The sequence below is a fragment of the Acomys russatus genome, chromosome 27, assembly GCF_903995435.1.
Source record: "Acomys russatus chromosome 27, mAcoRus1.1, whole genome shotgun sequence".
Taxonomy (NCBI): Eukaryota; Metazoa; Chordata; class Mammalia; order Rodentia; family Muridae; genus Acomys; species Acomys russatus.
In genome coordinates this window covers 34534941-34552453 of record NC_067163.1, presented here as the reverse complement: position 1 = coordinate 34552453, position 17513 = coordinate 34534941, and the positions used below count along the sequence as shown (strand labels likewise).

General features: G+C 39.7%; 1 protein-coding gene across 1 annotated transcript; it reads right to left on the bottom strand.

Annotated features, from left to right (window-relative positions):
• Window positions 1-125: 125 nt before the first annotated feature.
• Window positions 126-17016, bottom strand: Ufsp2 (UFM1 specific peptidase 2). Its single transcript, XM_051169725.1, has 12 exons — window positions 16978-17016; window positions 14889-14968; window positions 13588-13765; window positions 13441-13507; window positions 11707-11864; window positions 11112-11304; window positions 9873-10019; window positions 5189-5353; window positions 4847-4971; window positions 2609-2685; window positions 1279-1403; window positions 126-274 (listed from the first exon to the last, which is right to left on the bottom strand). Exons 2-12 carry the CDS (start codon window positions 14950-14952, stop codon window positions 188-190), a joined length of 1386 nt encoding a protein of 461 aa, XP_051025682.1. The 5' UTR covers window positions 14953-14968; window positions 16978-17016; the 3' UTR covers window positions 126-187.
• Between the last annotated feature and the right edge of the window lie 497 nt (window positions 17017-17513).

The window sequence follows — 17513 nt, the reverse complement described above, 5'->3', positions numbered from 1 at the left end:
GCTTTGTTATTTAACTTGTAAAATAATAGTCAAGTAATTAAAATTTCTGTGCATTCTTTACTACCTTTGGAAAAAAAAATCATAGTTTAAATAAAATCACAGCCAAGATGTAAATTTAAAATTATGCTCCCTTTTATTAACATTAGAAGAGCTCTGCTATCTTTATAGTCTTTGACTCCAGGATAATTTAAATAGCATTTGGTCGTTGAGGAAGGCATAAGTTATAGTACGCATCTTTGTTCCAAAAGTCTGGGCTTTTCCATCCACACCAACCCTAGATTTGGAAGAAAGGAAAGAAGCCGTTTACACCACAGGACTCCATGATGGAAACTCTGACATGAAGCTCTGTCAGCAGGACCTTGACATCAGGCTCAGACACCAAAGTAACTCAAGGGTTTCTACGTGAAGAAAGGAACTTTAGGGACCATGCTACATGACTCAGTACTTTCCTTTTGAAAGGGAAACTGTTGCTATTACCTAAAGAAATTACATTTACTTATGTTATTTTTGTGGAGGTCAGGGGGCAACTTGCAAGGGTTGGTTCTTGTCCACCATGTAGGCTCTAGCAGGTTGTCAGCTTTGACAGAAAGTACTTTACCTGCTGAGCCATCTTACATCTTACCAGCCTGTGATGTGAGAATTAGCTGGCTATAAATCAATGTAGATTTATGCCCTATGGAGTGGATATCTTGTCAAATATTTCTGAATTTGCTTCAACTCCAACCTTCATAGAATTATGCTGTATGTACATGAATGAGACATAGACTCACATGTTTATAGTGACTGGCACTTTGTTTATCGATTGACTGAGGCTAAGATTCTTAAGGGTATGTGTGTATCTGTGCACCAGGTGTTGACCCTCTAGAGCTGGGGTTCCGGGTGGTTGTGAACCACATAAAATGCACTGGGGAGTGAACTTGAGTCCTCTGCAAGAAGGGGAAGAGCTCGTAGCTGCTCAGTCGTCTCCACAGTCCCAATTCTAAAGGTATAGAAGTTTAGTTTGCTCTCTTGGGATCTTGATGAGAGAATACAACTATGTGCTACCAACTCTGTAAAGGAAATGTGCCATGTTCTATTAGGAAGTTTAATCAATAGCAAAGCTTTTCTAAACATTTTCTAAACATTTAGCTTTTTGAGGGTTCCCTACACAGGAACACAGTTACTCAGCAGACTGAGAGATACTGCTGGGATGCTCACTGCTCTTGCCTTATTATCCTTGCCAACAGCCACTCTGGCTCTGTGCCTTCTGTCTTAAATATATGTGATCTGGATATTTACCTTTTCCAAGATAACTTGCAGATCTTCAGCACCTGTATAATGTGGGTCCAGAATTAGAAATTTTATCTGCCCTGTAGTTTCATTCCATGCAACTCCTAGTATTGTGTGAGCCAATACTCCTCCCCCTAGAAAAAGGAAATATATAATAGGGCATAAATTAAGCTGCTTATTCAGCTCAAATTAAAAAATGATTATTTTGCCTATTGACAGCATTAGAACAGACTGCCCAATACTGTGAAACCATGATGGCAAGTACACTTGAAAGGATAAGATTACATATTTAATGACTGTGTTACATATGGAAATATATAAAAAATGCTATGATCATTTCTTTAATCATACAGGTTTATATTGTATTGCTATATCTATAAAATCCCCTAAAATCAACTGAGAAAAGGCCAGCAAGGGGCCAAACTCCTCCCAAAGCAATAGTGGTCCCTGGCATGGCCTGCTGCGTGTGTCTGGCCCATCTCTGACATTCTGCTGAATCCGACCTACCTACCTCCACTTCTTATATACTAGAGTAGATGCTTTTAATACAACCATTTATCTTTAGCTCAATTAATGAAATCTTTTATTTTTTAATGTATATAATGCTGTCTGCACGTACACCTGCATGCCAGAAGAGGGCATTAGATCCCTTTATGGATGGTTGTGAGCCACCATGTAGTTGCTGAGAATTGAACCTCTGGAAGAGCTCTTAACCACTGAGTGATTTCAGCAGCCCATCAACTCTCAGTTTACAAAGAAAAACCCAAAGAAGGTAAGTAGTCTGTTATGTCACAAAACCAGCCAAATTAGTCATGACTAAAGAGGCTTAAGTGACTATCACCTTTCAAAAAACCTACTCTTGGCTCTTTAAATGTTCAAACACAGTTATATTTACTTTTTAGCATTTATTTTTAGTTGCTAAACCTTTTTTGTAACTTCTTTACACTTTGGAAATTAAAGTCCAAAGAGCAGTGTGTATAGTAAGTTCACTTTAAAATATTTAAATTTTTATGCATACAGATGCGCCATGTGATGCACTGTGTCACGTGACGCACTATGGCACATGATACACCATGTGCAGAGGCCAGAAGAAGTGTTGAATTCCGTGGAACCGGAACTGCAGATGGTTGTGACCCACCGTGGGGGTACTGGGAATTGAACCCAGCCACCAGAGCTCTTAACCACTATGCTATCTCTCCAGACACAATTTTAAGATGTTTAAAGTGACTAATTTTTTTTTTTTAAGTGACTAGTTTTTAATGTGACATTAAAACATACAAATACATCTCACTTACTCTCCACTTTGCCAAAAGAACCCAACATGTCCAAAGACCCTTACCAATCATTACTGGAGTGCCCATGCTCTGGAAATGGTTGGCCAGCTCCCGTCCTTGAGAGGCCATTTCTGAACCCTGGCTAAATAAAGAGAAATCATCTATCAGATGACTATTTTCAGCATTCAGTCAAGTAATGATTTTGGGGGGCGAGGAACAATACTTTAATCTTTTTGTTTGTGGATCTTGAAAACAAAGTAAGTGGTGGTGGCAAGACCTGATTCCTTGCAACTTAAAGCAATACAAACACTAACATTTTAAGGCTACTAACTATGGATGAGACAAAAAGAACAGAGCTTCCTGCTTCTGGAACTGCATAAAGGTTCTGGGATTTTAACATGAGACTGAAATGTCTTTAAATTGGGATCAACAACAGCTGTCCTGTGTATAGACTAGAGATTCTAGGACTAATATATTCTTCTGAAAAAACTTCAAAGCATTTTCAGTGCAACATATTTGGTTATATTAAGTACTTTTCCTTTTACAGATAACCATATACCCCTCACCACTCCACATTGAAAATACTGTGAGTGAAACGTACTGAGTAATCTCTAACTGTCAAGCAGCAGAGCTAGCAGCACACCACATGTATTTCCCTTCGTGAACGGTTAACTGGGAGCTATGACTTGTTGCTACTACCTGCCATCACCTGAGTCTTGTACTGCACATTTGAAAGATTAAATGAGATTTCCATCATTAGAAAGAAAAAATAATTGTAAGCTGAATCATCGTAGGAACCATTACTTTTATGGACATACCAGGTGGTAAGCTCTTGGCTGAGCAGGTAACATACAAATGTTTTAATGTATAAAAAGATTTTCTAATTTCTTAAAATGTATTTTGTGAGTGTGCATTGTATATACTTGTGCCATGGCACACATCTATGGAGGTCCTAGGAACTGAACTCAGGTACTCCGGCTTCGTGGCAAGTGTCTTTTACCTCATCGGCCCCAAATTTTAATTTTTAGAAATTGTTCTGATTCTTGCAATTCCAATTGTGAGATCAAAAATATTTTAAATACATAGACAATAGATTCTGCTACTGTAGTTATCAATATAAGACAGTTTAAAGTCTTTCATCAGTAAAGACAGTTTAAGGTAAGCCTATGGACACATAGTCTTTAAATATTTAATTTATTTAACAAAGTACAAGAAAATTTATTCCCAGTTGGTTTTTTTTTTTTTTTTTTAATGTTGTGTCTTAGGAGTTGAGTAGGGTGGGATCCCCAGTAACACCTAGTTATTACACTAGGCATGGCCACAATCCTCTTCTGGGGTGATAGATGTTCCCTCCTCCCAAACTGCCTAGCTCAGTACTTTGGGAAGTGCATGCACTCTAATGGAGAACCATGTCTACACTCAAGGCTGGACAGTGAGGGGGCATCAGGTCTCCATGGCACACCACATCCTGCCTCTCTCTTGACCTATCTGGGCATTCCTTATTCCCCTCTGCTCCCTGTAGGACTGGGCCCATGAAGACATTGCCCTTCCTTCCTCCTTCGCCTGCAGTTCTCCCAACTGGCTCCAGGTCTCTCTTTGGGCTTTGTAGGAACCAAAGCCTAAGTGTAGCTTCTCAGGCCTCTGTATCAGTCTCTAGGGCGTGTCTGTCACAGCCTGGGAAAATCTCAAACTCAAGGTGCTTATATCTCTTGGGGGATAGTGGTGCTGACTGTAATATTGTCATGTCTAATTTATTTATCAAAGTAAATATTTTATACTACATGTGAGAAATCAGAGCACAATGTTTATGGCAATGAAATAAAAGACTTCTTACATGTTTAATAAAAAAGCAAGTTATGATTAGAGATATTATTTATGCTAATTTATATTTTCTTATTTTATTATTAGAATTTTAGAAAATATAAGTTGAATATATAATTTTTACATTTATTGGTTTATTAATACCTTAGCAAGAAAAAGAACAAAAGAAAAAGATAACGGTCAACATTTGGTTTTCTTCTTATATGACTTTTTGAAGATTTAAACATTAGAAAACTACATTTTGTATCTAGAACTTTACCCAAAGATAAGTTTCCATGTATATACTAAAATTAAGTCGAGAAAATACATGTATTATGTATCACAGCTTCTTTTAAAGCAATGAGATTTATAAAGCAATGAGTTAATGAGGAAGAACACTGATTGGAAATAAATAAGTGGAAGCTGTCATTTTTCTACTAGCTTAATAAAAATGATAAACTGTTACGTAGAGATGATCTGTCTAGTTTATAAAGCATCCTTACTTGACAAACAGTATTTTCGAAGTCACACCAATCAGTTGGTTTAGGACCAGCTGTACTTCAATAGATCCAATCCACTGCCGTGATCCGACAAATGCTGCTGGTTTGTCCCCGGCATCAACTAGAGCCTTTATGCATTCAAAAAAAAAAAAAAAAAAAAAAAAAGACAGCTACTAAAATTATATTATTATATTTAGGGTACTTTGATTATCAGTAAAAATAACATTTTTTTCCCAAAATAAAAAGAAATCGGTGCCCCAGGGTAATAATAATGATCAATGGTATATTAAAAGCTAGTGGAATACACAATCGGGTACAAATTAAAGCGGCAAGCATGGTCCGTACCTGCTGGATTTCCCTGTGTGTTGGAATGGACCTCTCGGTGTAACCTTGATGTCTGAACCAGGAGCAGATAGTCTGCAGGGATCGATAAGCACAGCCCCAGCCATTGTCATCTATCCGATCCTGCATATAGTGATGATAAGCATAGACGCCCTGGACCACACAAATCTATAAGAAAGAAGAAATGTAGTAAAATATTAAAGACGGAAGTACACACTCTGTGTGGAGCCCTGAGTCATGTTTACTGTTTTGAGAGCCACACTTTTACTTTAGACCAGTGGTTCTCAACCTGTGGGTTGCAAGTCCTTCCACAGGGACCGCCTAAGATCATTGGAAAACACAGGTATTTACGTTACAATTCATAACAGTAGCAAATTTCCACAAACATAATTTCATGGTTGGGGGATCACCATAAAGTTGGGAACCGTATTAAAGGGTCACAGCACTAGGACCATTGAGAACCACTGCTTTAGACCCTTATAAAAATGCCTTCACAGAACAATGGCTTAGTCGTATATTCTTTTGGCTTTTTCCTGTAAGTTCAGAGTCCTTACCAGTGGACCTACTTAGAAACCTGCCTAGCACTTTCCCCTTTTTTATTTAATGGATATTCCCCAGGAACCTGAGGAGGGAGGATGGCCTTAAGGATACTTTTAGTTCAACCAAGTGATGCTAATTTTGGACTTCCAGCTTCCAGAACGGTGATAGACATATTTATACAATCTGTGGCTACCATTATGGGTCATTTGTCACAGCCTTCATAGCAAATGTGTCTTGTGCCTTAGCAGTTCTTCCTAACAGTAGGCAATGGTCATACACTAGTAGGAAAAGGAAAAACTCAGGTATATGTTGGACATGAAATAAGTTTCTAAAAGAAAGAGTGAAGCATCATCATATATAAATATAAAGATACTTAGAAATGAATAAAACAAAACCTTTCAAATTAAAATTATAGAATATAAAAAAGTAGTGCTTTATCTGAAATTTAAAACTTGACATTAAAAAATAAAAAAGATTAACAATAGGCTAAATTCCAATTTAAGAAGTTACAAGAAGCTGGGCACCATGGCACACGCCTGTAATCCCAGCACTTGGGGAGGCAGAGGCAGGTGGATCTCTGAGTTTGAGGCTAGCCTGGTCTACGAAGTGAGTTCCAGGACATCCAAGGCTACACAGAGAAATCTTGTCTCAAAACAAACAAACAAACAAACAAACAAACCAAAAACCCAAGCAAAAAAAGAAGTTAGAAACAACACATCAAATCAAAGTAAACCCCAAAATTAGTGAGACTGAAAACAAAAGTTATAAAGAGGAGTCAACAAAGGCAAATTGTTAAAGGAAAAAAATTATAAAGTGGTCTGAAGAATTAAAAAGAAAATATAATTATATGAAGAATCAAAACCCAGGAAAACATGACTCACAAAAGTGAAAGCATCCCATAGTCAGAACAAAGCTGACTGCTACTAAGAATATTCCCAAGGGGCTGGCTGCACAGTGAAGAGTGCACACTGCTCCTGCAGAGGACCTGAGCTCAGTTCCCAGCACCCACCTCAGCAGCTCACAACTGCCTGTTAATCCAGAACCTCTGGCTCCCACAGTCACCTTCACACACACACACACACACACACACACACACACACACACACACACACACACACTTAAAATCTCTTAAAAACAAATATCTCACAAAGAAAATGCCAAGTCCAGGTTGTTTTTCAGGTAAATCATATCAAATAATCAAGAAAATATGCCAATTATATATAAACTCTAGAAATTTAAAAAATGGAGTATTCCCCAACTCATTTAATAGGTTGCATATCACTGATACTTTTTTTTTTAATTAAGAGAAAAGAAAATTATGAGGAATTAACAGGGTTTTAAAATTTATTTGTTTGTTTGTTTTTGTTTTTCAAGATAGAATTTCTCTGGGTAACAGCCCTGGCTGTCCTGAAACTCTCTTTGTAGACCAGGCTGGCCTCCAATTCACAGAGATCTGCCTACCTCTGCCTCCCAAGCACTGGGATTAAAAGCGTGTGCCACCATGTCTGGTGATGCAAAAAAATCTTAACAAAATATTATCAAACTGAATCCAGCACTAGTAAGACATGATAATGAACATGGTAAAATGGATTTACATAACGAACAAATCCATTGTTACAGGAGATCAGGTGAAGTGTTTAGGGGCAAATAACATGAAGTTTAAAACTTTCTTTGAAAAATGAAAAAAAAAAAAAGCAAATGTTTACAATTGTTCACATACATATGCACAGGAGACATTAATAGGAAGGCTCAGAGAAGACTGCCTAAGATCACAAAAATCCTGGGAAAATTACATAAATGTTTATCAAACAGGAATCAAGATAACTAAACCAGAATAAGACAAAAGAAGGTAAACTCTAGATATAAAATGCTGAGTGAAAAAGCAACTTGTAGAAGGCTACATATACAATGGTAGGATTTTATAAAACTCAAAATAAAACAAATATTTCTAAAGTAATGTACATTTTATATGTATACATGCAATGTTCTGGTTCTTAACTAAGAAGTAAGCCCTAGTTACTCATTTGCTATGCTGTGAAATATGTGTGTGTACCATGTATGTGTACACAGATGTGTGTATGATATGCAGAGGTCAAATACCAAAAATGACAAAATGAAGACACGCCCTTTGTATTTTGTAACATGGATAAGGAGCCTGTTTTATTGCCAAAGTTAATCAGCATGCACCTAGTGCTTTACAATTTCCAGGCTTTTTGTAAGGAACTTTTAAGAACTTAAAATAAATAAAGGACGCAATACATATCATGGAAGAGTTTTAAAAATAGTTTGAGAGAAAAATACTTAAGTCAGGAGCTTGCAGAGGGCCACTAAGAGTTACATTGTAACATTAAAAATTCCATTTCCTACTCTATGACTGAGACAGAGCAAGATATTAACTGTAGGTTTCCTGGGATTTCTTCCTATCAAAGTAAGTGAAATCATTTAACACCTCTAAAATGTTGGCTCTAGACTCACGGATATACATGGAATTAATGGTGGGCATCTGGCTAGTGCTGTTTCCAAAGGAAGCTGGTCTGTCTTCAGCCCTTAGAGATGGCTGGTGCTCCAGGCATGCGCTGATGGCTAAGACCAAAACTGGGTGCCTCAGTTCTCTCGCAGCTACCAAAGCTCATTTGGATTCTTAAGATTTCCTTGCAAAGCTCCTAGCCACTCGGAAGGGACTGGAAAAATGCCACCAAAAGACCCACAGTCGCAGTTGATGTCTTTGGAATGTAAATTGAGACTCACACAGTAAACCCCGCAGCAAGAGCAGAGGATAAAGCTGCCGAGAATATATGCTGAACAGCTCAAAGAGAAACAGGAAACAGTTTTACACAACTAAAACAGTGCAGACACAGCGGGTAGATGCTGACAAGGGGAGAAAGGGCACCCGGGAGCCAAAGCACACGTGGAAAGCAGCAGATTGCCGGCGAGGAGCCTGCGGGGCCTTGCAGAGCCTCAGCCAGGCCCCTCTTACCCCACTGCTCTGTTCCCAAGGGGCTTCCCTGCTCCTGTGCACACCTCTTGGATGACAGATTCTTTTTAGTGGCCTTCATGCATCCTTAATTTACCCCTGCCCTCACTCTCTGATAACTCAGTTATCTAAGCTGCTTATACTGAGTCTATCTTTGTAGCCAGGTACTTGCTGTATAGATAGTATATATAGGACGTTCAGCATCTTAGCCTGGTCCATGCTGTGGCTTGGGAAGACTCTGCCCATGATTTCTCAGGTGCAGAATGAGAAGAAAGGAAGAAACCTTTAGAGAAATCAGAGAGTGCTATGTTGGTAAGAGATATGGGGTAAATAACCCTTATAGATCATTAATTACTGCTATCTTCTTTGAGGCAGGGTCTCCCTGCCTAGCCTAGAACTTGATGGGATTAAAGGTATGTGTGCTATCCCTCTCAGCTAATATACATGGCTTTATTTTGTGTGTGTGCTAGAAAACAGCATTTGATCTAGAGCTGCAGTAACAACAGCTGTGAGCTGCTTGATGAGGGGACTGGAAACTGAACTCACATCCTATGGAAGAGCAGCAAACACTCTGAAGCACTAAGCTTTTCCTCTACCAGCAATTACAGCTCTCTTAAGCAAGGGCATTGTTTTGTTTTGTTTTGTTTTTTTGAGACAGGGTTTCTCTGTGTAGCCCTGGCTGTCCTGGAACTAGCTCTGTAGATCAGGCTGGCCTCAAACTCAGAGATGTGCCTGCTTCTGCCTCCTGAGTGCTGGGATTAGTGTATGCCACCATGCCTGGCTCCTTAAATGAGGTCTTCAACAGATGCTTAAAAGAGACAAGTGATAAATCATTTTTTAGGGATGACATACTATATGAATCATTTTTTAAAAACTTCTCTTGGAGCTGGGAGTGGTGGCGCATACCTTTAATCCCAGCACTTGGGAGGCAGAGGCAGGCAGATCGCTGTGAGTTCGAAGCCAACCTGGTCTACAAAGCGAGTCCAGGACAGATAAGACTACATAGAGAAACCCTGTCTCAAAAAACCAAAACAAAAAAACCAAAAAAACCAAAAGACAAAAAAACAAAAAACAAAAAGCAACAACAACAACCCAAAAAACTTCTTTTGGGAACCAATCCGATTCAATGAATGCCAACAATCTGTCAACTCCGTGAAAACTAGTTCAACTCACCATACTACTGTCCATGTTAGGAGGGCTCAGAAAAGCATGCGGGTTCCTGATGTAGCCATCTCTATATGGTTCATCTGGGAAGTGGTAAGCATTAACCCTTCTGAAATAAGGTCTGTCATGAGGTAGACTGAAGAGAGCATGCAACTCCTAAATAAAGTCAGAATCAACAGACAAAAGAATTTTAGAATTTTAGTTAATACACTCAAACTCAAGAATTATAAAACAGAATATTCATTAGCTGTAGGTTTTCGACAACATGACTTAACCCACTAAAATAAATCGGTGAATAGACTGAAACCAATTTACATCCCTCTTAGTAAAGACTAAAAGGGAAGACAGAAATGTGAAAATAACTTGCTGGAATTGGGATCCTCTGTAAATCAGAAGTTATAATTCACAATGATATGTCAAAGTACTTTGGAAAACAATGTTTATAATACTTTAGACAGTTGTTAAATACAGAGTAGAAATTAGTGATTTAAAACCAACCAAGACGGCATGAATACAAACATTTACCAATGTTTATAATGCACTATTTTCCCAGTGGCATAAGTGCATACAATCCTTACCCTAACGGCTAGCTAATTCCCAGTGTACTCTAGTGATTTCAGCAGGCCAGCATGTGTAGTGCCTGACAACCAATTTTCTCCACCCCTTGGAGCAGCATAGATGGTTAGGGCTATGTTATTTCTTAGAAGCAAGAGTTTAGGACTTAATTAATAAATGCCAGGCAAGGCCGCAGGTCCAGAGAACATATTCTAAAAACAGTACTTCTGTTGATAAATCTCGTTTCTTTAAATGCTGGACAGCTTTTCTCCAAAACTTCTCTAATGAAAGTTAAATAACCTTATTTGTGCTTGCAATATCACCGTGTATCATAGTCAGTTAGCACGGATTCCGCCACTCTTTTTGTACTGTACTGCTGTCTTTCTCACAAATCTGGAGGTAACAGAGGGGAAAAGAATTTCTTAACATCTGCCGGCTACTCTAGGCATGTAAGCATTTTTCCATTTCTATTTTTCACTATAGAAAATGATAAAATTTCTACACTGAGCATCTGAAATTTAGTTATATACTATACTAAACTAGAACATTTTCATGACAAAGAAAAAATTTTCATGAAAGAAATCAGAGCATACTTTTAAATTAAGCCACAAAATAATTTACACTTACTGCAAATTATAATTAACCACAAAACTAACAAGAGACTTTTTTCTAATAATAACTATCTGCTTTTACCTTTCTATAGGCTTGCAGTTGACCATCTGGAATCCCCGATGGATATAAAACTGTTACAAGATTTTTTTTCCCTGGCAATAGGAAGTGCAGTGGTTCAGGGACCACAATAGATGTTCCTTTCATATATCTCAAAATGCATTTTTCCACATCAACTAGTTGTTCAAGAACTGCATCCACTAGAAGTTTGCGCACTCTGTAGGGGAAGATATTTAAGTGAATTAACAGAAGATACAGCAGCTAACATGAAAACGTATCGTTAATATGCCCAGAATAGAGTTAACACTTTTACTGCTGAGGTTTGTCAATCAAAGTCTAAATTATGCAAAGCCACACTAACTGTATTTGCTCTGGATGGCTAAAGGGGAAGCCTTCTCAGTTTCAGTATGGATGCTACTTCTTCCAAATAAATACTTAGTTACTCCATGACTCTTAGGTTGATAACAAGAAGTCTACCACAGCAAGAACAGCCAACAAGAAGTATTTCACAGCAAAAACAGCCCATCACCTTGGATATGACTTATGCAATATATCTTAAAACAACAACAACAAACCAAGTTCGGATTACTTTATAGAAGGACCGTCTTTAAATACCTACTTTCCCCACGTTTCTTCTGGAGCAACAGATACAACTGCATCGATCGGCAAGCTCATATTAATGTAGTGGTGCTCCTCATCCTCCCTCTCAATGACGGGGGCCACAGCTCTCTGGGAGGCTGACATTTCCAGCATGAGGTCTATATTCACTATCTGTTGCTATTCAGACAGAGAGCAAGAGTCAACATGTGGAACACTAAACACTGCATATAAAGGGTAAATCGTCTTAGAGGATGACGCATAAAGCTGCATTAGAGACAGTGACTCCAGGGAGTCGCTTTCTGCTTCAAAGTCCTGTAATCTGCATGAATGTGGAGTAATTGGTAAGTAAAGGTGAACTCAGCCTGTTCACGTGTTTATTAGCATTAGAGCCACGTGTACAGCCCTGTTCACGTGTTTATTAGCATTAGAGCCATGTGTACAGTCCACTGGGTCATAGTGCCATTCTTCTCACTTTTGCACAGACCTAAAGTAAAAACCAAAACCCATCAAATAAAATTGCTCAGCAGGTGGGTTTCTATGAGTTTGGGGCTAGCCTGCTCTAGTTCTCAAGTTCCAATCCAGCCAGAGCTGCAAGGTGAGGCCCTGTCTCAGAACAAGAATGAACCAATCAAAGAGAAAGTGCCGCCGACCCCCACAACTATACACTCTTGGTAGAGGACAATTTTGAAATTATTTTCTGTGTATTGAACAAATTAGCAGAACAGAGAATGCCAGGAGCCAGGCTTCTCACCGAGATTAGTGAGAGAATTTGTGACGGAACTGGAAGCAGAAATAGAATTTATGCAGGTAAACATGTATATGCATTTTGTATGTGTGTGCCTGTGTGTGTATCGTAAACATACACGTGTGTGCTCCGTGGAGAATGGCCGGTTCCCAAACTAGAACAGGGAAAGTACATGACACACCTAGAAATCATTTGTGGGTAAAAGTAGGGAGTACCAAAAATAAAATTTCAGAAGGACACCAGAGCCATCTTGAAAAAGCTTCTATTGATCCAATCTTGGGAAATAGGAATATCGATATAGCTAATAATGGGGCTATAGAAGCTGCTCAGTGGTTAAGGTCAAGTACTTCTTTTGCAGAGGGATGGAGTTCAGTTCCCAGAAGCCACACTGGGTGGCTTACTATCATCTGTGACTCCACATCCCCAAGGGCACTTGTACACACATACACATGCACGCGCGCGCGCACACACACACACACACACACACACACACACACTTACTTAAAAATAAAACCCAAAATAGTTAATGATGGCAACAGATTTGATTCCATTGCAGAATATAAGTCTCCACCTTCCATCTGTACCTAAGGAAGAACCTAGTTATACACGTGCATGCGGTAGGGGCTCCAGAGTACTGGTTTAAAAATCAGTAGAACAAACAAGTAAAACAATAAATAACTAAAAGAAATCCTTCAACATGCGTTGTTTTGCATTACAGAATGCATCACTTTATCAAGTTTAGGAATGGGCCCTTCTCATTTATTTTAAGCAGTTTGTATACCTACTCAAAGAGGTTTCAGTTTTTTTGCAGGAGCGAAATAAAATGAAGCTGTCAAAATTTTCACATTGCAACAAGAAAAAAAGTTTAGATACGTAAAACAGACACGTAACATTTCTAGGCCTCAGTATTTTAGGAGGGCAAGATTAAATTATCACCCAAAACTCACTTAGCTTCAAATTCAAGGATTTAATTTTTTTTAAATCCGTAGTAAAAACAGATTTGCTTACCATGTCAGATAACTTTTTGTCTTTCTTTTTTATGAATTTCCGTTTTTTATCCTCTTCCTGATCAAATCTAAAATTTTAATATACAGAGACATTTACAAGTATGATATGATGCTTTAAAATATTTCCAGAAACTCTTTAAACACTCACTGGATGAAGTGCACCACGTTTTTACAGGCAGAGCTGTCAGTCAGCTCTCCTGTGTTTACGCCACTGTTCGCCCATAGGTACAAGGAGCTGTTGCAAATTCTGAATACAAGGGCATCCGAAGACAGCTTGGCAGTCAGGTCACTCAGCACCTGTCTTAGCGCATTCTTGATAAACATTTCTAAATGAAAAGTAAGCAAGTTAAAAAGATCTTAAACTTTTGACATGAACATTTTAAAACATAACACAAAAGTAGAAAACAGTCGACATGGCTCTCAAATAGCCCCCTCCTATGTTTCAACCTCTATCACAATTTTGACCTCTCTACCTTTAGGATTCTCTCAATGGATTTTAGTGTATCTGTAAAAATTTACGATCAATGCTGAACTTTTTATAGTCCATACAAATTTTTCATTGCCTCAAAAAAGGAACCCTGCCCTTATCTGCATTCACGCTTTGTGCCCCCTCCACTCTTCAGTCCTTACCTTTCGAACATCTGGGCTCAGACATCACGGACAGCATTTTCAGGAGTGATGTGAGTTGCTTTCAGGGAGGGAGTTAGCTGTAGTCCTTCTGACCTCATGTTCCCTGCCCACCTCCTGGCTCTGACAACTCTCCCCTGAGTTTCAGATTCAACAAGTGCTGGTTGGAAACCTGAGCCCAAACCAGGCGTGGTGGTGCACGCCTTTAATCCCAGCACTCGGAAGGCAGAGGCAGGAGGATCACTGTGAGTTCGAGGCCAGCCTGGTCTACAAGGTGAGTCCAGAAGAGCATCCGCTCTCAGCAGTGACTTCCCACAATCCTCCCTGGCCACTGTTTATCTCAGGGTTTGACATCAGCCTTTGCACTATACAAATCCTGTTGACTTTCCTCTCCAAATTTCTTCTAATGTTCCAATAAACTACAGTATTTAAAGAAGTTGGGTACTGGGACATAGGGAGCATACAGTTACAACTCTGCAATGTATAGTTCTAGGTACTCGATTTACACTGTGCTCATTAGGGATATTTTACTGTGTGTGTGTGTGTGTGTGTGTGTGTGTGTGTGTGTGTGTGTGTAACAATTTTCCTCAAGACAGCCCTAAAGGTTCAAACAGAAGGTTAAGTCTTTTAATTTACATAGAGGTGCCCTGTGGGCTAATAAGGGAATTAGAATATAGTATCTAAATTTCAATCTTATTTAATTCGAGGTTTGTTTTTGTTTGTTTTATCTCATTAACTCTTTTCTCTTTGCAGAATGGAGGAACTCTGCTGGAATTATACGGCTATAAATTCCATAACAAAAGACGTTTTTGGAAGACTTACCTTTAGGCGGTGCTAGCTGAAAAGCCAGATCAAAGCCTCCTCTTATTCTGAAGAGAATATCCATGGTGTGGGGAAATCACCTTGAACAAATGAAACCACAAGTCCCTTGTAAAGCAACACAAACTCATCTCCACAGGAAGTGGAGTCTACTTCAGTTTAGGACATGGCACCAATTAAGCTCAATTCTCTACTTATTTTGCCAGCTAATTCCTTATGCATAAATACACAACAACCCCTGTAGATTCTTAAGGGAAAAAAAAAAAGTTTTCAAACCTTAATTCCATACTGAAATCACCCAGGGCGCTTAAAGTTCTGACAGTTAGGAGGCATTGCCAGAGATTCTAATTAGTTGGCATAAGGCTGTGCCAGGCACAACAATATGTAAAAATCTCCCCTGCTTCCTTTCCTGGTGATTACAATGTGAAAAGGAGGTTCAGAATCAATGTATTCATACTTCTAATCAGAATCGATGCAGTTAGCAATGACATGAAAATATCAGTGGTAGACGCAGGCAGATTTGACAGCCAAACTCTGCCAAGACAGGGTAAGCAAGTCCTCAATGGTTCTTGCCTCACAAATATGTCTGCCAGATATAATGGGCCAGAAGGCTGAAGATGATGCTCCAATGTTATTTACAGTTTTGGGTGACTGTTCAGGCAGCGAAATGTCTGTCATTTTCTCATTTGGGAAGCTGCTAACTTGCACTTTCTGTTTACTCAGATAATTAATTTTATTCCTTCTCAAGTCACTGATGGGGTTAAGACCAGATAGTTTAGTTTTACAATTAAGCTTAGTTGTTTAGGAGTTAAGATGTTTTTAGGTCTAGATAGATGTTTTTAGGTTGATAGAGATGAGATATGATAGATACTGATTTACATTCAGAATTTTAGACTCACCAAGATAGGAAAGATGTTTTCTCCAAGGTTGCCAAACACAAATAGGCAAAACACTATGAGTGTAACATTTATATAATTCCTAATTGTTTCGTGTTCCTTCTTGCTGTATAGTTTATTGTATATATGTATAATAATATAAATGTATATGTAAAAGTAAAAAAAATAATAAAAGGAAAAAAGAGAAAATATCAGTGGTAAAACAAAAAACAAAAAAACTAGCCTAATATGCTGAGAGAGTGTGGCTGAGCCAGTGAGAGGAAAGTTACTGATGCTGAGAGCATGGAGCTCATTGTCTTAAAAGGTCCAACAGTGACTTTACACTCAGAAAACACACCAAGGTTAGAGTACAGGGATGTGAGCTTCACCCCCAGCCACAGAACAGCACAAAGCTAGAGAAAACTTGGTACACAGAATTTACATGGCTTGGGACAATGGCTGCCACCAGGAGAGAAAAAAAGCATCCGCAAAATGGAAGAGACTAGCAGTTCTTAATTTGGATCCATATGCTGAGTTTCAGGTAGCAAAGGATATACGACAAAAGACCTGTATCATAGTGCGTGTGTGTGTGTGTGTGTGTGTGTGTGTGTGTGTGTGTGTGTGTGTGTGTGTGTGTGTTCGGGGCACAAGACGGGTGAGCTGTGTTATCTGCAGAGACGGGCATTCTGAGGGAAGAGTGTGGGGAGAGCAGGAAGAAAAGATGAGTCAGCGCTGCAACTGCCTCGTCTGGATGATCTAAGTGGAAACAGTTAACTAGATTCATGAATTGGGTTCCGCGAGAACGCCCAGGGTGTAAAGTATACCTGAAGACGATAATCATCTACACTAAGGATGGCAGGACTTGGCTGAGCGAGGAGACAAGAGGGAAAAGTGGAGGATGCTACGCCACGTAAGCAAGCGAATAGACTATTTGAAGGAAGTTACGCCTGTCTTTTCAAAATCAAAAGTTCTTTTTCGTAGCTTCCAAATACAAGTAGTGCCTTACTGTCAAGATGCACTGACTGACCCAGAGCGTCGCGTGTCAGAGTGCTGCTGAGGCTCGAGGTAGCAGGAGACCCAAATGAGGAAATTTTGTACAGTCACCTTTGGACCCTCGGGGGCAGCTCCCTTTTAGGGGGACTGGAACCATTCTGCTACCTGTTGCGGAAGTCCTACGGGCAAATACCGAGAGGTCACTGACAATCAGAATCACTTACCGGTCTCACCATCTAGCGATGGCGAAGACGCTTACTTCTTGTGAGCCAGGGTCCACCCGGAAGTGGCGTCAATGCCAGCAGAAGGCCGGGCTCTTGCAGACGGACTACAACTCCCAGCATGCATCGCAACAACCATCAAGGAGCGTACCACATTGACAGTATTCGGGGAGCTGATTTAGTTTCGAGAGATTTTATTGGCTGACATTTTCCGTCCTATGGCCTTCCATCGATCTTCGCGGATGGTCTGTGCTGATTCGTGTGTCCCGAGGGCCTCCCGTGGCATTCTGAGAATGGTTTCTCCCGTTCCCAAGGCAACGCGGCCTAACAAGTGCCAGCTGCTGCTCGCGGAACTGGGCGGCGCGCACCACTCTGCAGCTGTGCCGTAGGCGGGAGCGCGCGGGCCCCGGAGCTCTACAATCTCTGCAGCGGAGTGCACCCCAATTCTGATCCTGGTTGTGGGATTAGGTGCCCTTTGGAGAGGTGATTTGGCCTCGCGGACAAGGGATATTCCTTAGATACTTCGGTATTTCGAGCTT